At 65.0% G+C, this 26,064-nt stretch overlaps 2 protein-coding genes and 2 long non-coding RNA genes across 6 annotated transcripts; 2 read left to right on the top strand and 2 right to left on the bottom strand.

The window, feature by feature from the left end:
• Window positions 1-155: 155 nt before the first annotated feature.
• On the top strand, window positions 156-4,979 carry LOC123381743 (epididymal-specific lipocalin-10-like). Of its 2 annotated transcripts, XM_045043548.1 has the most exons (5): window positions 156-648; window positions 1,305-1,444; window positions 1,760-1,876; window positions 3,193-3,287; window positions 3,661-4,979. In XM_045043548.1, exons 1-5 carry the CDS (start codon window positions 538-540, stop codon window positions 3,687-3,689), a joined length of 492 nt encoding a protein of 163 aa, XP_044899483.1. In that variant the 5' UTR covers window positions 156-537; the 3' UTR covers window positions 3,690-4,979. The 2 variants fall into 2 exon arrangements, with proteins under 2 accessions (XP_044899483.1, XP_044899482.1); XM_045043547.1 differs by having other exon boundaries at window positions 3,193-4,979.
• A 1,445-nt stretch (window positions 4,980-6,424) lies between these two features.
• On the bottom strand, window positions 6,425-7,547 carry LOC123381572. The gene is made up of 3 exons (XR_006588729.1): window positions 7,486-7,547; window positions 6,790-7,039; window positions 6,425-6,483 (listed from the first exon to the last, which is right to left on the bottom strand). It is a non-coding gene; the product is annotated as an uncharacterized LOC123381572 (long non-coding RNA).
• A 5,582-nt stretch (window positions 7,548-13,129) lies between these two features.
• LOC123381741 (epididymal-specific lipocalin-10-like) lies at window positions 13,130-17,953 on the top strand. Of its 2 annotated transcripts, XM_045043546.1 has the most exons (5): window positions 13,130-13,622; window positions 14,279-14,418; window positions 14,734-14,850; window positions 16,167-16,261; window positions 16,635-17,953. In XM_045043546.1, the coding sequence occupies exons 1-5, from the start codon at window positions 13,512-13,514 to the stop codon at window positions 16,661-16,663; spliced, it is 492 nt and encodes a 163-aa protein (XP_044899481.1). In that variant the 5' UTR covers window positions 13,130-13,511; the 3' UTR covers window positions 16,664-17,953. The 2 variants fall into 2 exon arrangements, with proteins under 2 accessions (XP_044899481.1, XP_044899480.1); XM_045043545.1 differs by having other exon boundaries at window positions 16,167-17,953.
• Window positions 17,954-19,398: 1,445 nt separating this feature from the next.
• LOC123381581 lies at window positions 19,399-20,521 on the bottom strand. Its single transcript, XR_006588759.1, has 3 exons — window positions 20,460-20,521; window positions 19,764-20,013; window positions 19,399-19,457 (listed from the first exon to the last, which is right to left on the bottom strand). It is a non-coding gene; the product is annotated as an uncharacterized LOC123381581 (long non-coding RNA).
• Window positions 20,522-26,064: the final 5,543 nt, after the last annotated feature.

Here is a 26,064-nt window from a genome sequence, read left to right on the forward strand (position 1 = left end):
TCAGGGCAGACCCCCCTTCAGCACCTGCTCAGGACAGACCCCCCGTCAGCACCTGCTCAGGGCAGACCCCCCTTCAGCACCTGCTCAGGGCAGACCCCCCCGTCAGCACCTGCTCAGGGCGACCCTGCGGTCAGGTCCTCCTTCTCACACGCAGATAACCTTGTGAAGTGACTCATAGTGACACTAGCTGGCTGTTGTCTCTCTTCCGGGGGTGGGGAGCTAGTGTGAGAGGCCCAGGGCTCCCACTGTGAGGAGGGACGGCTCCAGGGGACACGTGGTGACCTGAGGTCTGGGGGGAGTGACCTCGGGAACACGATGGTTTTGTCTGACGCCTCCCAGGCAGGCGGCACCGACCAGGCTGAGCACCTGGGCCGGCCCTCTGTGCCCGGGGCAGGAGAAGGCCCGCAGCCCCCCGGCCTCCCCATCGGCCCACCCCAGGCCGGCTCAAGGCTCCGGGTTGGTTGGACGGCCACGGCAGGGTCGGTGGGTGGGGAGATTTAAACTCAGTGCCCTGGTGGCCGAAGAAGGAGGCTGAAGATGGGACCGGGGAGGCTGGTGCCCACGCTGGTCCTGGCGCTTGTGCTGGCCATGGGGTCCCAGCCACAGGAACAGCTGCCCAGGGAGGCCCACAGCCTCAACTGGAACAAGGTAAAGCCGTAGGCCTGCTGTCCCCCGAGCCAGGCACCCAGGCCGTGGGGGCCAGGGATCGTCCGAGTGTGGGCAGCTGGAAGATCGCTCCCTAAAAATCTTCCAAGGGCCTTCGCGGGGCCCTGGGCAGTGCCCTGAGGCTGGCAGGAGTCTCCGGCACAGGCCCCTGCCAGCCCAGGGGGACTGCCCCCCCGGCCTCTCCCAGAGCAGCTGCCGGCCATGGGGGCTGGGTAGGGCGCAGGGCCCCAGGCAGGTGCACCCAGAGATGCTAGGTGGGCAGAGGTGGAATCAGCAGGACGTGTTCTGGAACGAGGAGATCGCTGGCAGGTGGAACCCTCCAGCGGGGGTGGCCGTGGGCACAGCTGAGCGGGCCGTGGCGGTGTCTGGGACGGTGGGTTTGTGGCAGGAAATCAGAGGGATGGGCCCCCCCGGAGGCCCTGCACGGGAAGGAAGTTACAGCACACGGCTCCCAGTGCCCAGCCCCCGCACCCCCGGACAGTCTGGCGTCTGCCCACCAGGGCCCCTAACCAGGGGCCGTGCAGATCTGTGGGTGCTGGACGCGGGCTGGGTGTCTGGGAGGCATCCCTTGTCCGGTGGGTTCCGGGAGCCTGGCTGGGAGCCTGGGAAAGAGCGCCTTCCTCAGCACTTCTGCACAGTTTTCAGGGTTCTGGTACATTCTGGCTGTTGCCTCCGATGGCCAGGGGTTCTTGCCTGGCAGACACAGGAGGAAGCTGGGGGCATCCACGGTGAAGGTTCACAAAGTGGCCCAGCTGAAGGTGGTCCTGGCCTTTAGGCGGTGAGTGGAGCAGGACGGGGGGCCCAGCACAGCCTCCCCAGAGCCCTGGCCACGGCAGCCTGGGGCATCTTCCCGCCCGGGTGGGGGTGCCGGAGCCGGATCACCGGGAAAGCCTACAGTGACGGTCCCCACAGCCCTGAAACCCGTCACTTCCTGCCCCTAAAATTCAAAAGCCTGATTTTAGGAGAAGCCCCCACGCTACACGGGGTCACTCAGCAGGCACTGGGTGTTCGAAGTGTTTCCCTTAAGCTGTGGGACCGGTCCTGGTCCAAATTGGAAAATTCCAGAAATGGGGGTCCCGCCTTGTCCCCCTAGGTCACAGGGGTGTCAGTCATACACGTTAATTCTTCGGAAAGATGGGAAGAAGGCGGTGTTCAGGAACACACGTGCGTATGATAGCCCGGGGCCCGGAGAGGGAGGCCGGGGGTGGCAGTGGCCCCCGCGCCCCCCCCCCCGGCTTCATCACCCAGACGCGGGACAGGGTGCCTCTGCCGGCGCCGTCCCCAGACGCCCCTCCGTCCTGGGGAACGTGGGGGGAGAGGCGGGATGGGCGCCCGGCACACGGGGGCGGTCAGGCGGGCCGTGGCCCCGGGGGGAGCAGGGGGCTCTCCACCCCTCCCGCACGCCCTGCCTCGCTTCTCTCCCGCCCAGTGAAGGGGGTGGAGGGTTTCCACGTGCTGTCCACGGACTACAGCTTCGGCGTGGTCTACCTGCGCCTGGGCCGCGCCGGCCGGACCGCCAAGATGCTACTGTTCTTAAGTGAGTGACATCTGGGGGAGGGGGTGTGCGGGGGCAGGTAAGGGGGGGGGCGCAGGGGCACAGGCTCAGAGGGAGGCCTCTGCCGCAGCTCGGGCTCCGCGACAGGGCGCCCGCGACCGACACCGATCCTCACAGCTCAGGGCGCAGACCCGATGGAGGGCCGGGGTCTGCAGGCGGCCGCCGTCTCGCCGCGTCAGGTGCTGGGGAGGGGGCTCCGGTCCCTTCCTCTTCTTACCGGGGCACCGATCCTGTCGCGAGGACCCCAGCTAACCCTGCGCACCCCCGGAGGCCCCGACCCCTCTCACCGTCGCGCCGGGGCTTTGGTGTATGAGTCCGGGAGGACACGGGCAGTCCACACCGTGGGTCGCAGCCCTTGCAGGGCAGGCTGGCGGCAGGTGGCAGGGGGCAGGTGGGTGGGCGGAGCCTGGAGACCACGTGGGCAGGTCTCTGAGGTGGCTGCTGCAGGGGTGAGTGGGGGAGGCCAGTGGAGGGGGGAGCCCGGAGGAGGAGAGGCCAGGAGTGGGGCTGGCCATCCACGGGAGGCTCAGGCCCTGGCGCTGAGGGCAGGATGGGGGGAGTTGGGGGCAGGGCAGGTGGAGGTGGTGAAGGGAAGGCAGATGGGGAGAGGTTCTGTGCCCGGCGGGGGCGGTACGGAAGGGAGTGGGGTCGGGGAAGGACCCCTCCAGGCACGGGGCCCGCGGGACATGCAGGGCACGCACGCTGGGGGGGAAGGGCTGCAGCCAGAGGGGTTGGGTGAGCAGACGGGGCTACCCGAGCCGGTCTCCAGGGCCTCGCTGGGGACACCCGCCCGCCTCGGGGCACAGAAGGGACAGAAGGACATTTCCCCATCACCCGTCTGCTGCGCCTCCCGTGGCAGCGCCCTCGCGTCTCTGTCCTGCGAGGGCCCGGAGGTGTCCGTGGGGGTCGGGGTGCAGCCCACGCGGCCAGAACTGGTAACTGACGTGACTGTGCTTCCCGACCGCAGGCAGACGGAACACGTCCAGCTTCCCGAGCATGAAAAGATTCGTAGACATATGTGAGACTTTGGAGCTCGCCGACGGTGTGACCGTTCTTCCGAAAGACGGTAACACGTGGTCGAGAGCCCTCCCCCCCACCCCCCACCGTCCAGGTCCGCGCCATGCCTGGCCCCGTCCGCCCTGTTAGGGTCGGCTCACCGGGGGCAGAGAGAGGAGGGGTGACAGCGGTCTCTTCCAAGCCCCGTGGGAGGCGCTCCCCTTCCACGGCCCCGTCCTGCATCAGCACCGGGCTCGTCCTGCCGACGGGCGTGGCCAGGGGGCACCGGGCAGCCCGTCCGGTCTGGCCTCTGTGGCCGTGGCTGGAGGACCAGGGCAGTGTCCCACACCAGCACACGAGAAACCGGGGAGAGAAAGGGAACGCTCGTGGGCAGACCGGCCCCCACCGGGCAGTGCCCCCTCAGTGCCCCTGTCCCTCCACAGCCTCCTGTGCGCACACCATCCTGCCCTGAGGGCCACCACCTTTACTTTGGGGCTCCGCTCGTGGTCCTCCGAGACCCCAGGAGCGTTCTTCGCGATTCCGGGAGTTCTCATCCCGCGGCTTGCTGAGAGGTGTCTGGTGACCCCAGGCCGCTGATGGGGTGAAGTCCGAGGGCCGTGGCTCTAGCCCAAGAGGGATCCTTGATGATCCTCAGGAGCTGGGGATAGGAGGGCACGTGCTGGCCGGCAGGGAGAGTCCGGTCCTGGCCCGTCAGCTCGTGCCCTCCAGGTTCCACGGCCGAGAGGGGCTGTCACCTCCTGTCTGCTGGGAAATAGACCTCGGACCGGTCCAGTGTAATCCTCGCCGCGTGTCTTCTCTGCAGTGAGTCTGTGCACTGCTCCCTGGGCTCCCCGACACCCCACACTTCCCCAGAAAGCAGCTCACTCCTTCAGGAAACACGTAGAAGCACCCGTGACACGCCAGGCACGTGCTCGCTGCTGGCGAGAGGGCAGTGAGCAAAATAGGCAATAGCTTATTGGAATTTGGGGACTGTCAGCCTCTGAGAGAGAGGGCCTCGAGCGTCCTAGATGCCTTCTGTACAGCTGCACAAGGACTATGCACACCATAATTCTTCCAGAGTCTCCACAAAGACATTACCCTAATGAGGTGCCTGCAGGAAGAGCTCTTGACCACCTCACACTTTCTGTGCCAGTCTCCCGGCTCGGCTCGGCTGGGAGCCTCAGCCCCACGGTCACCCAGGAGGCCAGGGCTGCAGCCTCAGCTGAGGCTCGACTGGGGCAGGGTCCGCCTCCAAGACCGCGACCGGGCACGTGCTCTTGGCAGGATTCGGCTGGGACTGGGGGGTCTCAGGACGTCTGTGTCTCAGCCCGGGGCCTCTGCAGGTTCTTGGCCCTGGGCCTCCTGGGGCAGCTCATGTTATCTGCTCTTGCTTCGTCAGAGAGAGACACACACACAGACACACAGACTGACACAGAGACAGAGAATGGACCCGGGAGAAAAGGAACCTGGAGACACCACAGGCTTTCATGAACCACCTTGGAAGCGACACCCATCGTTCTATTCTCTTCCTCAGAACCGGTCACACGGGCCTTCCACCGGGGAGGAGAGGGGATGTCACGAGGATACAAGAGGCTGTGTTAGTAAAAGAGGGCACATGTCGGAGACAGAGACCCTTGTTTGTGCTGTGACACCACAGCCTGACGCCAGCAGGGACACGGCTGGTCCTCCCGTGGCCCAAACAGAAACCGGGAGATGCAGAAGGCTGGATGGTCACACCACAGAGGGGAGAGCATCCCTCACGACCCAGGGCCAGAAGGTTCACAGGCCTCTGGGCCAAATAATGCGCCAAAGCCAGTGCGTTCCCCGGGATGGAGGCCAGACCTGTCCCAGTCCAAGGGGAGGCGGCCCCCACGGGAGCAGGCGTCAGAGATGCGGGTCGTCCCGGGGAGGGACTCGGGCAAGTGAGACCCAAGGGAGGCAGCGGTGGTCTCTTCAGACGGGCAGGTTTCTGGTCTAGGGACTGGCAGCCCAGGTGACAACGTGAGGAAGCAGAGGCCCCAGCCGATCCCCAGCAAGAAGTCCTTGTCTTGCAGGGGACCGGCTGGCCCAGTACTGGGAGAGCCCCCAGAGCCCGGAGTCGGCCCTTCCCCAGCCCCATGTGGGGCCCCAGGGAGGTTGGTCAGCTCTGCTCCCCTGAGATCAGTGCGAGAGGGCCCTCGGCGGGTGGTGAGAACCCCCAGGAGGAGGGACCCCGAGCCCCAGGACGCCAAGATGCACGCCTGCGGGTAGGACAATCCAAAGTCAAGGAGATGGGCTTCCTGACCCAGCTTGTCTTCCTAGTGACCCAGGCTGTGCTATTAGCCTCGGTGCCCCCATCTGTGACATGGGGACGTAACGGGCCTTCTAGATGGGTTGGCGCATTCCCTGAGACATGAGGTGGAATCGTGGCCTGGTGCCTGGAGGACATAAAGGGCCACCTGGAAGGCTGTCCCAGAGTCCCCCAGGGCACAGGATTCCGGAAGCCCCTCCTTGGCCCCTGCCTGCTGTCCCCCTTCTGGGAACACTCAGCGTTGTTTGCGGAGGAGGTGGAGACGATCCAGGAGGTCAGCAGGTCCCACGTGAAGGAAGGTCAGCGCTGGTGGGACAGAAGGACGTGTCCCGTGCCCCCTTCCAGGGCCCGAGCTGTGATGCCCTCTGACTGGACCTGGTGTGGACCCCACTTCTGTGGGGCTGGCGGGGGACGAATGGGGAAGGAAGGCTCTGGGTACACGGTGACCCTGGGGACCGAGATATTCTGCAGCAAAATTCTGTGCCATGGTTCACAGCGTCGTGAGCATACCCCGTGCTCAGGAATTGCACAACGTAAAATAAATAAATTTTTATTGAAGATTAATGTGGATTTTAAACATACCATGAACAAATAATGTACCACCTAAAAGGTAGAGGAGCGAAAGGATAAGGGAGAAGAGGAAGAGTCATTCTGGTGGAGGCGTCGGGGACTGGGACTGGAGCAACAATTAGAAATACAATAAACACCCCTCGAAGGCCTTTGAGCCCTGGATTTGTGGCCGGAATCCACAGGGGAACAAGGGCGATGGCAGGAACAGTGTTGGGAGCAGAAGCAGGAACCAGCTGACTCTGCTCAGGTGCCCGCTGTCCCCGCACAGGTACCAGGTCACCTGCTGGCTCTCCGGCCCCTGCAGGAGTCGCCCCAGACTCCACCCCTGAATGCAGAGACGCCGAGGACCCCGATGCCCTTGGTTCGGGCTCTGGAGCCGCACCGGCTTCTGCTCCTGCCCCGGAATCTTGAGAAGAAAACAGAGTGATGGTTGCAGTGGCTCCAAGGCCTCAGGGTGAGAGGAGGGACGGTCCCCCACACCACCCAGCGCCGGCCTCTCCAGGGGCCTTTGCAGACACACAACTCACCCCAGAGCCTCCCCGAGAAGCCGCGGCCAGGAACCCACACCAGGACCTCTGCCCCCCTGCAGGCCGCAGCCCGGGGCTCTCAGTCTCTGCTCCTGGCCCCACACCAGCCCCCGGGGGCTCCTCCCAGGGTGGCCCAGCACCGCCCGGGCCCCGTGAACACACGTCTCCCACCCCAGCCTTCTCACCCTCGGGCTCTGCCTCCGGGGGCTCCGGGTCCTGATCCCAGGACCCGTGAACCAGCACCCTCTGGAGGGGCCAGGGCGGTGAAGGAGGCCTTCCCAGGCCATCTCCAGGCTCTGCTTCACATGAACTCTGTGCGGCCACTCTCTCCCTGGGTCCAGGGTGGCCCTCCTGGGCGACGGGGCACACGCACAACTCTCTACGGCAGGTGTAATGGGATTCGGCCAGACGTTTCCCGATTTCATCGGTTGATTTCTGTAAAGACAGTGACCCGCGGACGGCCCGGAGACATCACAGCCCCACCCAGTCATCCTCAGTGTCCTTCCTCCCTCTCCACCTGCGGCTCCCAGATCGGACACAGACCTGAATGTGCACAGCCCTGCGCCTGGGACACAGTGACATCCACCTACAGGGCTCCGGATGAACATCGGGGACAAGAGGGCCAACCCAGCAGACCCTGTCCCTCCCATCCAGCCTTGACCGGGGTGTGGGCCTGACCTGACGACCAGGTATCTGACCCCTTGATCAGCCTGCAGCTGCTCAGGTGGGCCCTCCACACACGACCCCTCCTTCCACACAGACACACACCGACACACACACGTACAACACACACACACACAGGGGAGGGGACCTGGGGCCACACAAGTCAGATCAGAGTGGTGTCAGGCTGGACCGGCTGTCTCTGGGTCTCCCTGTGTTACCTTTGGGTCCCTGCGAGCTAGAGACCTGAGGCGTCCTGTGCACGACCTGACCCACTGTCTCCAGGGTCGGGAAGGGTCGCGGCCGCGAGCTCCCCCGAGCCGGCAGCCGCGGGACACGGGCACACAACAGCAGAACATGTTCGTCAGGCAAAGGTGTCCCAACGAATGAGCCCAGTCGGGCGCTGTCTCCAGAATGTGGGTGCCTGGTGACCCGGGTTCTGAGTTCAATTGGGCTCTGTGACCAGGGAGGTGAGGTCACTTCCTGGGGTCCCCTTACCCGGCTTCCTGCTCCTACAAGAGCCCCTCCCAGGCTGCAAAGGGCTCCCCTCCACCCCATACCCTGACCCTACAGTGACACCAACACAGCCCAGACACGTCCCCTCGAGGCCTGGTGCAGCCGGTGCCACGGCTTTGGGGCCACAGAGCTGGGTTCAGACCTGGGTTTTCCCCCTGACCAGTGCTGGGACACTGCATTGTGCCTCCTGGGGCCCCCGGTCACCCGTCTGCACAGTGGGGTCCTTCTGGCATCTACTTGTAGGGGTGCCATCAGGGAGCCACCTGTAGACACGTCCCGTGCCTGCTATCCCATGAGGCTCGTGGGCACACGTGATCGTGGAAGGACGAGGAAGGGGTGGGCCTGGCACGGAACACACTCACGCGGGCCTGGGTCCGCTGCGGGTCCAGGCACGGCCACCCCTCCTGCCTGGGTCCCAGGCCCAGGGAAGGTGGAGGTGAACTCGTTCAGACCCTGTACCCACCGGACACGCACTCCAGGGGCCCCATTGCATTTAGGCTCGGGCCCCACTGCCTCCAGCCTTTCTCTTCTGTCCCCCGTGTTACCCACCCTCTCCCAGTGTGGACTCCTCTCTGATCCCCAATTGGACAGTCAGAGTGTGTGTGTGTGTGCGCGCGCCTTTCTGGAGATGCCCAGAGGTCACAGCCTCACACGGATGGGGTGGATAGGGAAGCCCGAGCCTCTCAGGGGCTCTCGTTCCCAGGGAGAACCCCATGGGAGGCTAGAGGCTGGCCTAGGACTGGAGATCAGCCCTGCTCCCTGGACTCTGCACACCTCATTTGTCCTGGGCCAGTCCTTGCCTTTCCTAACCTCAAGATCCCCACTGTCCCTGAGGGTCAGATGGCGACGTGCATCAGTGTGGCCACGGCCCAGGCTCGCCCCAGGGGTAGGTGGAGGGGAGGTGCCCTGGGTACACAAGTCTCCCTCCCCGGGGCCGGCTGGGTCGTGGGGTGGCCACGTGTGCCCAGGGACCTGCACCCAGCACCTGTGGATGATCCAGAGGTGACGCTGACGTGCATGAATCTGATCGCTCCCCGCCTGGCTGGTCCCCCATGTTCCCACCTCCGCCAACTGCTCTGGGAACCGAACCTCTCCTCAGCCCCAAAAGCATCCAGGCAGGCCTCAGGGTGCGAGGCCAGGTGGGTTGGACATCTGGGGACACGACGGCCAGTGACTACACCCATCCCACCCAGCTGGCCTGGATCGCAGACTCCACCCCAGGGTCCAGGTGCTTGGACCCTGTGGCATGACTTGGCCAGGGCTCCTGGAGGCAGCAGTGGAGGCCGACTCAGGGCAGGGAGAAGTCGGTCCGCCCCTTGCCCTTCTCCTTTCCTCCTTCCGCCTTGTCTTCCTGGCAGGACCTTGGACAGAGGTCCAGCCTTGTGCCTGGCTGCAGCCCTGTGAGCAGTCAGAGGGTGGCAAGCTGCCCGGGGAGGCCGGGGGCCACCTCCAGGATGACCAAGTGTCAGGGGCCACTGTAACTGGTCATCCCCCAGGCGCTCAGTGATTTCAGCCCTTTGTATACATGAGCCGTGACCCCGGGACCGGGTCCCAGCCCCCTCTTCATCCCACGAGGCCCGCATCCTTCCCAGCCCGGGCCCCGTGGGTGGCCGGCCCTCCCTCCAGCCCCAAGAGGTCCAGCTGCTCCACAGGCTGTACATCTTTCCCGGCTGGAGCCTGAGCAGCCATCAGGGGCCTGGATCTGGGCCCTGGAGCCCCTCAGGGAGGACAGGTGGTGAGACCGGGCAGGAGCCAGGAGAGGGCCGAGTGGAGTCCCGTTGAGGTCATGGCCTCCTGCTCAGCCCAGACCCAGGTGTGTGCCGACCCCTAGGGCATCTGGGCCCCAGCTGCCGGGCAGGCTCGGGGACAGAGACCACAATGTGGCTCCTGGTAGCTCACAGGTGTCCCTGTGCCCTGTAGCTAGACCTGTCCTACCGGCTGGACTCCCTCCTGTTCGGCCAGCAATACCCATAGCCAAGAGGCACAGGCCACCGTCAAGGTCTGGGAAGAATGAGTGGCCAGGCACAAGGGGAAGGCTCGCCCTCGGCTCGGGTGGTCCTTGCCGGGCTGGCGGGGGCTCCGGAGGTGGTTTTCCAGCTCTCTGCTGACCAGCCCTGTGCCCAGAAACACCTGCCTCCCTTCTCTGGGCCTCACTCTCCTGCTCCGTGAAATGGGTGATGCAGAGCGATCACTCCCATGGCAGGAACAAGGCGGGTACCGGTGACGGATGGAGCACCCGTACAGGACCCGGATCGCAGACCACAGAGGGGAAGGGGGGAGGGGACGCCAGTGAGGCCCCGCCCCCAAAGCCATCCAGCCTTTCCATCCGGCCACTAGGGCCTGGCATGGCCCCAGGTGCGGTGGCCGACCAGACTCCTGACACAGGTCCCTGTGGCCTCTTTCTCAGCAGTGGGGACCCGGGGGCGGGGACACCCACGGTGCAGGGGTGCTCGGGGCCAGCTCCTCCCTTGGGGGGAAAGAGAACAATGGAGACGTTCTCTGGGGTCCCCCCAGGCCAGGAGAAATGGGAGGAGCCCTCCCCCAGCCCAGACAGCTCTTCCCCGTGACTATTTCCCTGGCGGGGGTTGGGGGTCAGCGGGTGTAGACTGGCTGTAGACAGAGACTCTACACTTGATTGTTAGGTGGAAATTCTGCTTCTACTAGAACCTGAGCTTTGTGGCTTGGATCTTTCACTTGCCAGGCTGAGGGGACACACGAGCTCTCAAGGACTCCTCGAACAGAGAGCTCTCGCAGGGTCCTGAGCCTACTGGCCGTGGGGAGGGGGTGGGGCCGGTCCCCTCCCTGGTCCTGATGGAGACCCGTCCTCCCAAAGACAGGGTCATTCCCGGGCGGGATCCTGGGCCAGGGCTGGAGACAGCCCCTCACTCCCAGGGGGCTCTGGAGGCTGAGGGGCTTTCAGAGACAGGGCAGCGCCCACCGAACATGGGGGTTTGGAGAGAACACACGCCCGGGCCAGGTCCTGCCCCGGGACGGTGTCTGCCTTGGACAGCTTGGGGGAGAAGGTGACTCCCGCCCTTCCACCCGACAGCCCCTCCCGGTGCCGTGTTCCCCAGCCCACACCCACGAGGGCGCCGGGGCCCAGGAGCTGGAGCCCAGCCTGGGGTGCACTGCAGGGTCCGGTCATCTGCCGGACGCGCCCGCCCCACCGCGCCGAGCGCCCGCCTCCGTCCCCGGTGGTTTCTGGCACCGTCAGCCTCAAGCAGCCCCTCGTCTTCAGCTGCCACTAAGGCCCTGCCTGCCACACGCACCCACAAACGCTCTGTGTCGGGGGTCTGCAGCCACAGGTCCGCGTTGCAGCTCTGCTTCCAGCCCGGAGACAACAAGGGGTCACCCGCGTCACCCCCGATGTGGACAATGGCCACCTGCACCAGAGCAGCCTGGGGCGCCCCCCGGCGGGGAGGCCTGTCGGTGCCCTCCTCCCTCCGTACGGTCCTCTTTTGTAAGGGCTCCTCGTGACCGAGCCCGGTCGGTTCTTCCTGGCAGCATGCCCGACTCCGGGAGGAGGGACGCCTTAGCCCCACCCTGGACACAGAAGGAAACTGAGGCAGGACTGCCCTAGAGCCAGAACCAGCTCCGCAACGACTCCTCAGAGCCAGGCTCAGAGGACGGGCCGGCCACAGCACGGGCTCCAGCAGGAGCTCCAACCTCGCCACCTGTGCCGGCACCGGTCCCGGCCCCGACGTCCGAGGACGGGGGTCTCCGGTGCCAGCTCCAGAGCGAGACGAAGTTCCCGCGTCAGCTCTGACGCCAAAGCTGGAGGCAGAAGGCACCAGCATCAGTTCGAGCGCCAATGCCAGAAACAGAGGCAGGTGTATGGCCAGGCCCCGGGAGCGCTCCAGCCGTCGTTCCAGCCCCGGGTCTGGAGCCAGGGCCGGGTCCGGAACCAGCTCGGGCCCAGTTCCAAGCTGGAGCCCGGCCAGTTCCAGGGCCAACTCCAGCCCCCAGAGCAGCTCTAGGTCCAACACAGAAGCTCCCAGAGGCCCGAGCGCCCCCATGCCCGGAGACTCCAGAGACAGAGACGCTCTGTCACCCGCCCCGGTGTCGGCTGGGCTCCCGGCTCCAGGGCCGTGACCCGCTCCGACACGTTCGCGGAGACAGCCGGCGCAAGGCCCAGACTAGAGCCGGCCCCGCATTCGCTCTCGCATCCCCTCCTGACGCGGAGCCGGCGCCCTCGACACGGCGAGACCCCCGGCAGCACCAGCTCCGGAGCCAGACCCGGCTCCCGCCTGCCTCGGCACCGCTTACGAGACACGGCCGGTGCCAGCTCCAGACCGGAGTCTTCCCGTCCTCACCCGGGAAGGCATTCTTTCTCTTTTCTTGGTTTGCTTCTTTTCACGAGTACGTGTATTTATGTCTCAAATGTAATATAAAATCGACTCTCTCGCTTTAATTTTTTGAACGTCTGTTTTTGAGACCGGGAGAGACACAGAGTGCGAGCGGGGGAGGGGCAGAGAGGGAGGGAGACACAGAATCTGAAACAGGCTCCAGGCTCCACGCTGTCAGCACAGAGGCCGACCCGGGGCTCGAACTCACGAACCGTGAGATCGTGATCTGAGCCGAGGTCGGACATTTCACCGACTGAGCCACCCAGGTGCCCCTCGACTTTCTCCTTTTAAACATTTAACATGGTACAAGTCCCTGACCTTAACTACGCTTCCTCTGCCGGGCGCCATCACCACCATCTAGTTCCAGAACATCTGCATCACCCCAAGCAGAAAACCAGTCCCCGCCGAGGGGTCAGGCGCTGGCTCTTGCCGACCCCCCGTGCTCCCCGGCAACCAGCGACGTGGCTCCCGTCACTATTTCTTTACTTATCATTATGAGTTTTTCACACGGGTGAGATCCTACAGCGTGTGGTATTTTCTGCCTGGTTTCTGCCACTTAGTATAACGTCTTCTAGTTCACCTACGTCGGAGGTGCCTGGGAGGCTCAGTTGCTTAGGACCCTGCCGGAGGTCCTGGCAGAAGCTGGGGTGGGGGCTGCCCATCCCTCACGGCGAGGTGGGGTGCACGCCAGGAAGGCGGCAGGCGGGCACATACAGGAGAGCTGCACGCACACGCACACGCACCCCATGTGCCTATGCACACACACCGGCTGCCCCCTCTGTCAGCACCTGCTCAGGACAGACCCCCCGTCAGCACCTGCTCAGGACAGACCCCCCGTCAGCACCTGCTCAGGGCAGACCCCCCTTCAGCACCTGCTCAGGACAGACCCCCCGTCAGCACCTGCTCAGGGCAGACCCCCCTTCAGCACCTGCTCAGGGCAGACCCCCCCGTCAGCACCTGCTCAGGGCGACCCTGCGGTCAGGTCCTCCTTCTCACACGCAGATAACCTTGTGAAGTGACTCATAGTGACACTAGCTGGCTGTTGTCTCTCTTCCGGGGGTGGGGAGCTAGTGTGAGAGGCCCAGGGCTCCCACTGTGAGGAGGGACGGCTCCAGGGGACACGTGGTGACCTGAGGTCTGGGGGGAGTGACCTCGGGAACACGATGGTTTTGTCTGACGCCTCCCAGGCAGGCGGCACCGACCAGGCTGAGCACCTGGGCCGGCCCTCTGTGCCCGGGGCAGGAGAAGGCCCGCAGCCCCCCGGCCTCCCCATCGGCCCACCCCAGGCCGGCTCAAGGCTCCGGGTTGGTTGGACGGCCACGGCAGGGTCGGTGGGTGGGGAGATTTAAACTCAGTGCCCTGGTGGCCGAAGAAGGAGGCTGAAGATGGGACCGGGGAGGCTGGTGCCCACGCTGGTCCTGGCGCTTGTGCTGGCCATGGGGTCCCAGCCACAGGAACAGCTGCCCAGGGAGGCCCACAGCCTCAACTGGAACAAGGTAAAGCCGTAGGCCTGCTGTCCCCCGAGCCAGGCACCCAGGCCGTGGGGGCCAGGGATCGTCCGAGTGTGGGCAGCTGGAAGATCGCTCCCTAAAAATCTTCCAAGGGCCTTCGCGGGGCCCTGGGCAGTGCCCTGAGGCTGGCAGGAGTCTCCGGCACAGGCCCCTGCCAGCCCAGGGGGACTGCCCCCCCGGCCTCTCCCAGAGCAGCTGCCGGCCATGGGGGCTGGGTAGGGCGCAGGGCCCCAGGCAGGTGCACCCAGAGATGCTAGGTGGGCAGAGGTGGAATCAGCAGGACGTGTTCTGGAACGAGGAGATCGCTGGCAGGTGGAACCCTCCAGCGGGGGTGGCCGTGGGCACAGCTGAGCGGGCCGTGGCGGTGTCTGGGACGGTGGGTTTGTGGCAGGAAATCAGAGGGATGGGCCCCCCCGGAGGCCCTGCACGGGAAGGAAGTTACAGCACACGGCTCCCAGTGCCCAGCCCCCGCACCCCCGGACAGTCTGGCGTCTGCCCACCAGGGCCCCTAACCAGGGGCCGTGCAGATCTGTGGGTGCTGGACGCGGGCTGGGTGTCTGGGAGGCATCCCTTGTCCGGTGGGTTCCGGGAGCCTGGCTGGGAGCCTGGGAAAGAGCGCCTTCCTCAGCACTTCTGCACAGTTTTCAGGGTTCTGGTACATTCTGGCTGTTGCCTCCGATGGCCAGGGGTTCTTGCCTGGCAGACACAGGAGGAAGCTGGGGGCATCCACGGTGAAGGTTCACAAAGTGGCCCAGCTGAAGGTGGTCCTGGCCTTTAGGCGGTGAGTGGAGCAGGACGGGGGGCCCAGCACAGCCTCCCCAGAGCCCTGGCCACGGCAGCCTGGGGCATCTTCCCGCCCGGGTGGGGGTGCCGGAGCCGGATCACCGGGAAAGCCTACAGTGACGGTCCCCACAGCCCTGAAACCCGTCACTTCCTGCCCCTAAAATTCAAAAGCCTGATTTTAGGAGAAGCCCCCACGCTACACGGGGTCACTCAGCAGGCACTGGGTGTTCGAAGTGTTTCCCTTAAGCTGTGGGACCGGTCCTGGTCCAAATTGGAAAATTCCAGAAATGGGGGTCCCGCCTTGTCCCCCTAGGTCACAGGGGTGTCAGTCATACACGTTAATTCTTCGGAAAGATGGGAAGAAGGCGGTGTTCAGGAACACACGTGCGTATGATAGCCCGGGGCCCGGAGAGGGAGGCCGGGGGTGGCAGTGGCCCCCGCGCCCCCCCCCCCGGCTTCATCACCCAGACGCGGGACAGGGTGCCTCTGCCGGCGCCGTCCCCAGACGCCCCTCCGTCCTGGGGAACGTGGGGGGAGAGGCGGGATGGGCGCCCGGCACACGGGGGCGGTCAGGCGGGCCGTGGCCCCGGGGGGAGCAGGGGGCTCTCCACCCCTCCCGCACGCCCTGCCTCGCTTCTCTCCCGCCCAGTGAAGGGGGTGGAGGGTTTCCACGTGCTGTCCACGGACTACAGCTTCGGCGTGGTCTACCTGCGCCTGGGCCGCGCCGGCCGGACCGCCAAGATGCTACTGTTCTTAAGTGAGTGACATCTGGGGGAGGGGGTGTGCGGGGGCAGGTAAGGGGGGGGGCGCAGGGGCACAGGCTCAGAGGGAGGCCTCTGCCGCAGCTCGGGCTCCGCGACAGGGCGCCCGCGACCGACACCGATCCTCACAGCTCAGGGCGCAGACCCGATGGAGGGCCGGGGTCTGCAGGCGGCCGCCGTCTCGCCGCGTCAGGTGCTGGGGAGGGGGCTCCGGTCCCTTCCTCTTCTTACCGGGGCACCGATCCTGTCGCGAGGACCCCAGCTAACCCTGCGCACCCCCGGAGGCCCCGACCCCTCTCACCGTCGCGCCGGGGCTTTGGTGTATGAGTCCGGGAGGACACGGGCAGTCCACACCGTGGGTCGCAGCCCTTGCAGGGCAGGCTGGCGGCAGGTGGCAGGGGGCAGGTGGGTGGGCGGAGCCTGGAGACCACGTGGGCAGGTCTCTGAGGTGGCTGCTGCAGGGGTGAGTGGGGGAGGCCAGTGGAGGGGGGAGCCCGGAGGAGGAGAGGCCAGGAGTGGGGCTGGCCATCCACGGGAGGCTCAGGCCCTGGCGCTGAGGGCAGGATGGGGGGAGTTGGGGGCAGGGCAGGTGGAGGTGGTGAAGGGAAGGCAGATGGGGAGAGGTTCTGTGCCCGGCGGGGGCGGTACGGAAGGGAGTGGGGTCGGGGAAGGACCCCTCCAGGCACGGGGCCCGCGGGACATGCAGGGCACGCACGCTGGGGGGGAAGGGCTGCAGCCAGAGGGGTTGGGTGAGCAGACGGGGCTACCCGAGCCGGTCTCCAGGGCCTCGCTGGGGACACCCGCCCGCCTCGGGGCACAGAAGGGACAGAAGGACATTTCCCCATCACCCGTCTGCTGCGCCTCCCGTGGCAGCGCCCTCGCGTCTCTGTCCTGCGAGGGCCCGGAGGTGTCCGTGGGGGTCGGGGTGCAGCCCACGCGGCCAGAACTGGTAACTGACGTGACTGTGCTTCCCGACCGCAGGCAGACGGAACACGTCCAGCTTCCCGAGCATGAAAAGATTCGTAGACATATGTGAGACTTTGGAGCTCGCCGACGGTGTGACCGTTCTTCCGAAAGACGGTAACACGTGGTCGAGAGCCCTCCCCCCCACCCCCCACCGTCCAGGTCCGCGCCATGCCTGGCCCCGTCCGCCCTGTTAGGGTCGGCTCACCGGGGGCAGAGAGAGGAGGGGTGACAGCGGTCTCTTCCAAGCCCCGTGGGAGGCGCTCCCCTTCCACGGCCCCGTCCTGCATCAGCACCGGGCTCGTCCTGCCGACGGGCGTGGCCAGGGGGCACCGGGCAGCCCGTCCGGTCTGGCCTCTGTGGCCGTGGCTGGAGGACCAGGGCAGTGTCCCACACCAGCACACGAGAAACCGGGGAGAGAAAGGGAACGCTCGTGGGCAGACCGGCCCCCACCGGGCAGTGCCCCCTCAGTGCCCCTGTCCCTCCACAGCCTCCTGTGCGCACACCATCCTGCCCTGAGGGCCACCACCTTTACTTTGGGGCTCCGCTCGTGGTCCTCCGAGACCCCAGGAGCGTTCTTCGCGATTCCGGGAGTTCTCATCCCGCGGCTTGCTGAGAGGTGTCTGGTGACCCCAGGCCGCTGATGGGGTGAAGTCCGAGGGCCGTGGCTCTAGCCCAAGAGGGATCCTTGATGATCCTCAGGAGCTGGGGATAGGAGGGCACGTGCTGGCCGGCAGGGAGAGTCCGGTCCTGGCCCGTCAGCTCGTGCCCTCCAGGTTCCACGGCCGAGAGGGGCTGTCACCTCCTGTCTGCTGGGAAATAGACCTCGGACCGGTCCAGTGTAATCCTCGCCGCGTGTCTTCTCTGCAGTGAGTCTGTGCACTGCTCCCTGGGCTCCCCGACACCCCACACTTCCCCAGAAAGCAGCTCACTCCTTCAGGAAACACGTAGAAGCACCCGTGACACGCCAGGCACGTGCTCGCTGCTGGCGAGAGGGCAGTGAGCAAAATAGGCAATAGCTTATTGGAATTTGGGGACTGTCAGCCTCTGAGAGAGAGGGCCTCGAGCGTCCTAGATGCCTTCTGTACAGCTGCACAAGGACTATGCACACCATAATTCTTCCAGAGTCTCCACAAAGACATTACCCTAATGAGGTGCCTGCAGGAAGAGCTCTTGACCACCTCACACTTTCTGTGCCAGTCTCCCGGCTCGGCTCGGCTGGGAGCCTCAGCCCCACGGTCACCCAGGAGGCCAGGGCTGCAGCCTCAGCTGAGGCTCGACTGGGGCAGGGTCCGCCTCCAAGACCGCGACCGGGCACGTGCTCTTGGCAGGATTCGGCTGGGACTGGGGGGTCTCAGGACGTCTGTGTCTCAGCCCGGGGCCTCTGCAGGTTCTTGGCCCTGGGCCTCCTGGGGCAGCTCATGTTATCTGCTCTTGCTTCGTCAGAGAGAGACACACACACAGACACACAGACTGACACAGAGACAGAGAATGGACCCGGGAGAAAAGGAACCTGGAGACACCACAGGCTTTCATGAACCACCTTGGAAGCGACACCCATCGTTCTATTCTCTTCCTCAGAACCGGTCACACGGGCCTTCCACCGGGGAGGAGAGGGGATGTCACGAGGATACAAGAGGCTGTGTTAGTAAAAGAGGGCACATGTCGGAGACAGAGACCCTTGTTTGTGCTGTGACACCACAGCCTGACGCCAGCAGGGACACGGCTGGTCCTCCCGTGGCCCAAACAGAAACCGGGAGATGCAGAAGGCTGGATGGTCACACCACAGAGGGGAGAGCATCCCTCACGACCCAGGGCCAGAAGGTTCACAGGCCTCTGGGCCAAATAATGCGCCAAAGCCAGTGCGTTCCCCGGGATGGAGGCCAGACCTGTCCCAGTCCAAGGGGAGGCGGCCCCCACGGGAGCAGGCGTCAGAGATGCGGGTCGTCCCGGGGAGGGACTCGGGCAAGTGAGACCCAAGGGAGGCAGCGGTGGTCTCTTCAGACGGGCAGGTTTCTGGTCTAGGGACTGGCAGCCCAGGTGACAACGTGAGGAAGCAGAGGCCCCAGCCGATCCCCAGCAAGAAGTCCTTGTCCTGCAGGGGACCGGCTGGCCCAGTACTGGGAGAGCCCCCAGAGCCCGGAGTCGGCCCTTCCCCAGCCCCATGTGGGGCCCCAGGGAGGTTGGTCAGCTCTGCTCCCCTGAGATCAGTGCGAGAGGGCCCTCGGCGGGTGGTGAGAACCCCCAGGAGGAGGGACCCCGAGCCCCAGGACGCCAAGATGCACGCCTGCGGGTAGGACAATCCAAAGTCAAGGAGATGGGCTTCCTGACCCAGCTTGTCTTCCTAGTGACCCAGGCTGTGCTATTAGCCTCGGTGCCCCCATCTGTGACATGGGGACGTAACGGGCCTTCTAGATGGGTTGGCGCATTCCCTGAGACATGAGGTGGAATCGTGGCCTGGTGCCTGGAGGACATAAAGGGCCACCTGGAAGGCTGTCCCAGAGTCCCCCAGGGCACAGGATTCCGGAAGCCCCTCCTTGGCCCCTGCCTGCTGTCCCCCTTCTGGGAACACTCAGCGTTGTTTGCGGAGGAGGTGGAGACGATCCAGGAGGTCAGCAGGTCCCACGTGAAGGAAGGTCAGCGCTGGTGGGACAGAAGGACGTGTCCCGTGCCCCCTTCCAGGGCCCGAGCTGTGATGCCCTCTGACTGGACCTGGTGTGGACCCCACTTCTGTGGGGCTGGCGGGGGACGAATGGGGAAGGAAGGCTCTGGGTACACGGTGACCCTGGGGACCGAGATATTCTGCAGCAAAATTCTGTGCCATGGTTCACAGCGTCGTGAGCATACCCCGTGCTCAGGAATTGCACAACGTAAAATAAATAAATTTTTATTGAAGATTAATGTGGATTTTAAACATACCATGAACAAATAATGTACCACCTAAAAGGTAGAGGAGCGAAAGGATAAGGGAGAAGAGGAAGAGTCATTCTGGTGGAGGCGTCGGGGACTGGGACTGGAGCAACAATTAGAAATACAATAAACACCCCTCGAAGGCCTTTGAGCCCTGGATTTGTGGCCGGAATCCACAGGGGAACAAGGGCGATGGCAGGAACAGTGTTGGGAGCAGAAGCAGGAACCAGCTGACTCTGCTCAGGTGCCCGCTGTCCCCGCACAGGTACCAGGTCACCTGCTGGCTCTCCGGCCCCTGCAGGAGTCGCCCCAGACTCCACCCCTGAATGCAGAGACGCCGAGGACCCCGATGCCCTTGGTTCGGGCTCTGGAGCCGCACCGGCTTCTGCTCCTGCCCCGGAATCTTGAGAAGAAAACAGAGTGATGGTTGCAGTGGCTCCAAGGCCTCAGGGTGAGAGGAGGGACGGTCCCCCACACCACCCAGCGCCGGCCTCTCCAGGGGCCTTTGCAGACACACAACTCACCCCAGAGCCTCCCCGAGAAGCCGCGGCCAGGAACCCACACCAGGACCTCTGCCCCCCTGCAGGCCGCAGCCCGGGGCTCTCAGTCTCTGCTCCTGGCCCCACACCAGCCCCCGGGGGCTCCTCCCAGGGTGGCCCAGCACCGCCCGGGCCCCGTGAACACACGTCTCCCACCCCAGCCTTCTCACCCTCGGGCTCTGCCTCCGGGGGCTCCGGGTCCTGATCCCAGGACCCGTGAACCAGCACCCTCTGGAGGGGCCAGGGCGGTGAAGGAGGCCTTCCCAGGCCATCTCCAGGCTCTGCTTCACATGAACTCTGTGCGGCCACTCTCTCCCTGGGTCCAGGGTGGCCCTCCTGGGCGACGGGGCACACGCACAACTCTCTACGGCAGGTGTAATGGGATTCGGCCAGACGTTTCCCGATTTCATCGGTTGATTTCTGTAAAGACAGTGACCCGCGGACGGCCCGGAGACATCACAGCCCCACCCAGTCATCCTCAGTGTCCTTCCTCCCTCTCCACCTGCGGCTCCCAGATCGGACACAGACCTGAATGTGCACAGCCCTGCGCCTGGGACACAGTGACATCCACCTACAGGGCTCCGGATGAACATCGGGGACAAGAGGGCCAACCCAGCAGACCCTGTCCCTCCCATCCAGCCTTGACCGGGGTGTGGGCCTGACCTGACGACCAGGTATCTGACCCCTTGATCAGCCTGCAGCTGCTCAGGTGGGCCCTCCACACACGACCCCTCCTTCCACACAGACACACACCGACACACACACGTACAACACACACACACACAGGGGAGGGGACCTGGGGCCACACAAGTCAGATCAGAGTGGTGTCAGGCTGGACCGGCTGTCTCTGGGTCTCCCTGTGTTACCTTTGGGTCCCTGCGAGCTAGAGACCTGAGGCGTCCTGTGCACGACCTGACCCACTGTCTCCAGGGTCGGGAAGGGTCGCGGCCGCGAGCTCCCCCGAGCCGGCAGCCGCGGGACACGGGCACACAACAGCAGAACATGTTCGTCAGGCAAAGGTGTCCCAACGAATGAGCCCAGTCGGGCGCTGTCTCCAGAATGTGGGTGCCTGGTGACCCGGGTTCTGAGTTCAATTGGGCTCTGTGACCAGGGAGGTGAGGTCACTTCCTGGGGTCCCCTTACCCGGCTTCCTGCTCCTACAAGAGCCCCTCCCAGGCTGCAAAGGGCTCCCCTCCACCCCATACCCTGACCCTACAGTGACACCAACACAGCCCAGACACGTCCCCTCGAGGCCTGGTGCAGCCGGTGCCACGGCTTTGGGGCCACAGAGCTGGGTTCAGACCTGGGTTTTCCCCCTGACCAGTGCTGGGACACTGCATTGTGCCTCCTGGGGCCCCCGGTCACCCGTCTGCACAGTGGGGTCCTTCTGGCATCTACTTGTAGGGGTGCCATCAGGGAGCCACCTGTAGACACGTCCCGTGCCTGCTATCCCATGAGGCTCGTGGGCACACGTGATCGTGGAAGGACGAGGAAGGGGTGGGCCTGGCACGGAACACACTCACGCGGGCCTGGGTCCGCTGCGGGTCCAGGCACGGCCACCCCTCCTGCCTGGGTCCCAGGCCCAGGGAAGGTGGAGGTGAACTCGTTCAGACCCTGTACCCACCGGACACGCACTCCAGGGGCCCCATTGCATTTAGGCTCGGGCCCCACTGCCTCCAGCCTTTCTCTTCTGTCCCCCGTGTTACCCACCCTCTCCCAGTGTGGACTCCTCTCTGATCCCCAATTGGACAGTCAGAGTGTGTGTGTGTGTGCGCGCGCCTTTCTGGAGATGCCCAGAGGTCACAGCCTCACACGGATGGGGTGGATAGGGAAGCCCGAGCCTCTCAGGGGCTCTCGTTCCCAGGGAGAACCCCATGGGAGGCTAGAGGCTGGCCTAGGACTGGAGATCAGCCCTGCTCCCTGGACTCTGCACACCTCATTTGTCCTGGGCCAGTCCTTGCCTTTCCTAACCTCAAGATCCCCACTGTCCCTGAGGGTCAGATGGCGACGTGCATCAGTGTGGCCACGGCCCAGGCTCGCCCCAGGGGTAGGTGGAGGGGAGGTGCCCTGGGTACACAAGTCTCCCTCCCCGGGGCCGGCTGGGTCGTGGGGTGGCCACGTGTGCCCAGGGACCTGCACCCAGCACCTGTGGATGATCCAGAGGTGACGCTGACGTGCATGAATCTGATCGCTCCCCGCCTGGCTGGTCCCCCATGTTCCCACCTCCGCCAACTGCTCTGGGAACCGAACCTCTCCTCAGCCCCAAAAGCATCCAGGCAGGCCTCAGGGTGCGAGGCCAGGTGGGTTGGACATCTGGGGACACGACGGCCAGTGACTACACCCATCCCACCCAGCTGGCCTGGATCGCAGACTCCACCCCAGGGTCCAGGTGCTTGGACCCTGTGGCATGACTTGGCCAGGGCTCCTGGAGGCAGCAGTGGAGGCCGACTCAGGGCAGGGAGAAGTCGGTCCGCCCCCTGCCCTTCTCCTTTCCTCCTTCCGCCTTGTCTTCCTGGCAGGACCTTGGACAGAGGTCCAGCCTTGTGCCTGGCTGCAGCCCTGTGAGCAGTCAGAGGGTGGCAAGCTGCCCGGGGAGGCCGGGGGCCACCTCCAGGATGACCAAGTGTCAGGGGCCACTGTAACTGGTCATCCCCCAGGCGCTCAGTGATTTCAGCCCTTTGTATACATGAGCCGTGACCCCGGGACCGGGTCCCAGCCCCCTCTTCATCCCACGAGGCCCGCATCCTTCCCAGCCCGGGCCCCGTGGGTGGCCGGCCCTCCCTCCAGCCCCAAGAGGTCCAGCTGCTCCACAGGCTGTACATCTTTCCCGGCTGGAGCCTGAGCAGCCATCAGGGGCCTGGATCTGGGCCCTGGAGCCCCTCAGGGAGGACAGGTGGTGAGACCGGGCAGGAGCCAGGAGAGGGCCGAGTGGAGTCCCGTTGAGGTCATGGCCTCCTGCTCAGCCCAGACCCAGGTGTGTGCCGACCCCTAGGGCATCTGGGCCCCAGCTGCCGGGCAGGCTCGGGGACAGAGACCACAATGTGGCTCCTGGTAGCTCACAGGTGTCCCTGTGCCCTGTAGCTAGACCTGTCCTACCGGCTGGACTCCCTCCTGTTCGGCCAGCAATACCCATAGCCAAGAGGCACAGGCCACCGTCAAGGTCTGGGAAGAATGAGTGGCCAGGCACAAGGGGAAGGCTCGCCCTCGGCTCGGGTGGTCCTTGCCGGGCTGGCGGGGGCTCCGGAGGTGGTTTTCCAGCTCTCTGCTGACCAGCCCTGTGCCCAGAAACACCTGCCTCCCTTCTCTGGGCCTCACTCTCCTGCTCCGTGAAATGGGTGATGCAGAGCGATCACTCCCATGGCAGGAACAAGGCGGGTACCGGTGACGGATGGAGCACCCGTACAGGACCCGGATCGCAGACCACAGAGGGGAAGGGGGGAGGGGACGCCAGTGAGGCCCCGCCCCCAAAGCCATCCAGCCTTTCCATCCGGCCACTAGGGCCTGGCATGGCCCCAGGTGCGGTGGCCGACCAGACTCCTGACACAGGTCCCTGTGGCCTCTTTCTCAGCAGTGGGGACCCGGGGGCGGGGACACCCACGGTGCAGGGGTGCTCGGGGCCAGCTCCTCCCTTGGGGGGAAAGAGAACAATGGAGACGTTCTCTGGGGTCCCCCCAGGCCAGGAGAAATGGGAGGAGCCCTCCCCCAGCCCAGACAGCTCTTCCCCGTGACTATTTCCCTGGCGGGGGTTGGGGGTCAGCGGGTGTAGACTGGCTGTAGACAGAGACTCTACACTTGATTGTTAGGTGGAAATTCTGCTTCTACTAGAACCTGAGCTTTGTGGCTTGGATCTTTCACTTGCCAGGCTGAGGGGACACACGAGCTCTCAAGGACTCCTCGAACAGAGAGCTCTCGCAGGGTCCTGAGCCTACTGGCCGTGGGGAGGGGGTGGGGCCGGTCCCCTCCCTGGTCCTGATGGAGACCCGTCCTCCCAAAGACAGGGTCATTCCCGGGCGGGATCCTGGGCCAGGGCTGGAGACAGCCCCTCACTCCCAGGGGGCTCTGGAGGCTGAGGGGCTTTCAGAGACAGGGCAGCGCCCACCGAACATGGGGGTTTGGAGAGAACACACGCCCGGGCCAGGTCCTGCCCCGGGACGGTGTCTGCCTTGGACAGCTTGGGGGAGAAGGTGACTCCCGCCCTTCCACCCGACAGCCCCTCCCGGTGCCGTGTTCCCCAGCCCACACCCACGAGGGCGCCGGGGCCCAGGAGCTGGAGCCCAGCCTGGGGTGCACTGCAGGGTCCGGTCATCTGCCGGACGCGCCCGCCCCACCGCGCCGAGCGCCCGCCTCCGTCCCCGGTGGTTTCTGGCACCGTCAGCCTCAAGCAGCCCCTCGTCTTCAGCTGCCACTAAGGCCCTGCCTGCCACACGCACCCACAAACGCTCTGTGTCGGGGGTCTGCAGCCACAGGTCCGCGTTGCAGCTCTGCTTCCAGCCCGGAGACAACAAGGGGTCACCCGCGTCACCCCCGATGTGGACAATGGCCACCTGCACCAGAGCAGCCTGGGGCGCCCCCCGGCGGGGAGGCCTGTCGGTGCCCTCCTCCCTCCGTACGGTCCTCTTTTGTAAGGGCTCCTCGTGACCGAGCCCGGTCGGTTCTTCCTGGCAGCATGCCCGACTCCGGGAGGAGGGACGCCTTAGCCCCACCCTGGACACAGAAGGAAACTGAGGCAGGACTGCCCTAGAGCCAGAACCAGCTCCGCAACGACTCCTCAGAGCCAGGCTCAGAGGACGGGCCGGCCACAGCACGGGCTCCAGCAGGAGCTCCAACCTCGCCACCTGTGCCGGCACCGGTCCCGGCCCCGACGTCCGAGGACGGGGGTCTCCGGTGCCAGCTCCAGAGCGAGACGAAGTTCCCGCGTCAGCTCTGACGCCAAAGCTGGAGGCAGAAGGCACCAGCATCAGTTCGAGCGCCAATGCCAGAAACAGAGGCAGGTGTATGGCCAGGCCCCGGGAGCGCTCCAGCCGTCGTTCCAGCCCCGGGTCTGGAGCCAGGGCCGGGTCCGGAACCAGCTCGGGCCCAGTTCCAAGCTGGAGCCCGGCCAGTTCCAGGGCCAACTCCAGCCCCCAGAGCAGCTCTAGGTCCAACACAGAAGCTCCCAGAGGCCCGAGCGCCCCCATGCCCGGAGACTCCAGAGACAGAGACGCTCTGTCACCCGCCCCGGTGTCGGCTGGGCTCCCGGCTCCAGGGCCGTGACCCGCTCCGACACGTTCGCGGAGACAGCCGGCGCAAGGCCCAGACTAGAGCCGGCCCCGCATTCGCTCTCGCATCCCCTCCTGACGCGGAGCCGGCGCCCTCGACACGGCGAGACCCCCGGCAGCACCAGCTCCGGAGCCAGACCCGGCTCCCGCCTGCCTCGGCACCGCTTACGAGACACGGCCGGTGCCAGCTCCAGACCGGAGTCTTCCCGTCCTCACCCGGGAAGGCATTCTTTCTCTTTTCTTGGTTTGCTTCTTTTCACGAGTACGTGTATTTATGTCTCAAATGTAATATAAAATCGACTCTCTCGCTTTAATTTTTTGAACGTCTGTTTTTGAGACCGGGAGAGACACAGAGTGCGAGCGGGGGAGGGGCAGAGAGGGAGGGAGACACAGAATCTGAAACAGGCTCCAGGCTCCACGCTGTCAGCACAGAGGCCGACCCGGGGCTCGAACTCACGAACCGTGAGATCGTGATCTGAGCCGAGGTCGGACATTTCACCGACTGAGCCACCCAGGTGCCCCTCGACTTTCTCCTTTTAAACATTTAACATGGTACAAGTCCCTGACCTTAACTACGCTTCCTCTGCCGGGCGCCATCACCACCATCTAGTTCCAGAACATCTGCATCACCCCAAGCAGAAAACCAGTCCCCGCCGAGGGGTCAGGCGCTGGCTCTTGCCGACCCCCCGTGCTCCCCGGCAACCAGCGACGTGGCTCCCGTCACTATTTCTTTACTTATCATTATGAGTTTTTCACACGGGTGAGATCCTACAGCGTGTGGTATTTTCTGCCTGGTTTCTGCCACTTAGTATAACGTCTTCTAGTTCACCTACGTCGGAGGTGCCTGGGAGGCTCAGTTGCTTAGGACCCTGCCGGAGGTCCTGGCAGAAGCTGGGGTGGGGGCTGCCCATCCCTCACGGCGAGGTGGGGTGCACGCCAGGAAGGCGGCAGGCGGGCACATACAGGAGAGCTGCACGCACACGCACACGCACCCCATGTGCCTATGCACACACACCGGCTGCCCCCTCTGTCAGCACCTGCTCAGGACAGACCCCCCGTCAGCACCTGCTCAGGACAGACCCCCCGTCAGCACCTGCTCAGGGCAGACCCCCCTTCAGCACCTGCTCAGGACAGACCCCCCGTCAGCACCTGCTCAGGGCAGACCCCCCTTCAGCACCTGCTCAGGGCAGACCCCCCCGTCAGCACCTGCTCA

Source organism: Felis catus, chromosome D4 (assembly GCF_018350175.1).
Source record: "Felis catus isolate Fca126 chromosome D4, F.catus_Fca126_mat1.0, whole genome shotgun sequence".
Taxonomy (NCBI): domain Eukaryota; kingdom Metazoa; phylum Chordata; class Mammalia; order Carnivora; family Felidae; genus Felis; species Felis catus.

Coding starts and splice junctions, on each gene's coding strand:
- LOC123381743 (XM_045043547.1), top strand. CDS start 538: ATGGGACCGGGGAGGCTGGTGCCCACGCTGGTCCTGGCGCTTGTGCTG. Junction 1,445..1,759: donor GTGGTCCTGGCCTTTAGGCG/GTGAGTGGAGCA, acceptor TTGTCCCCCTAG/GTCACAGGGGTGTCAGTCAT. Junction 1,877..3,192: donor GAGGGAGGCCGGGGGTGGCA/GTGGCCCCCGCG, acceptor GACCGCAGGCAG/ACGGAACACGTCCAGCTTCC.
- LOC123381741 (XM_045043545.1), top strand. CDS start 13,512: ATGGGACCGGGGAGGCTGGTGCCCACGCTGGTCCTGGCGCTTGTGCTG. Junction 13,623..14,278: donor ACAGCCTCAACTGGAACAAG/GTAAAGCCGTAG, acceptor ACTTCTGCACAG/TTTTCAGGGTTCTGGTACAT. Junction 14,851..16,166: donor GAGGGAGGCCGGGGGTGGCA/GTGGCCCCCGCG, acceptor GACCGCAGGCAG/ACGGAACACGTCCAGCTTCC.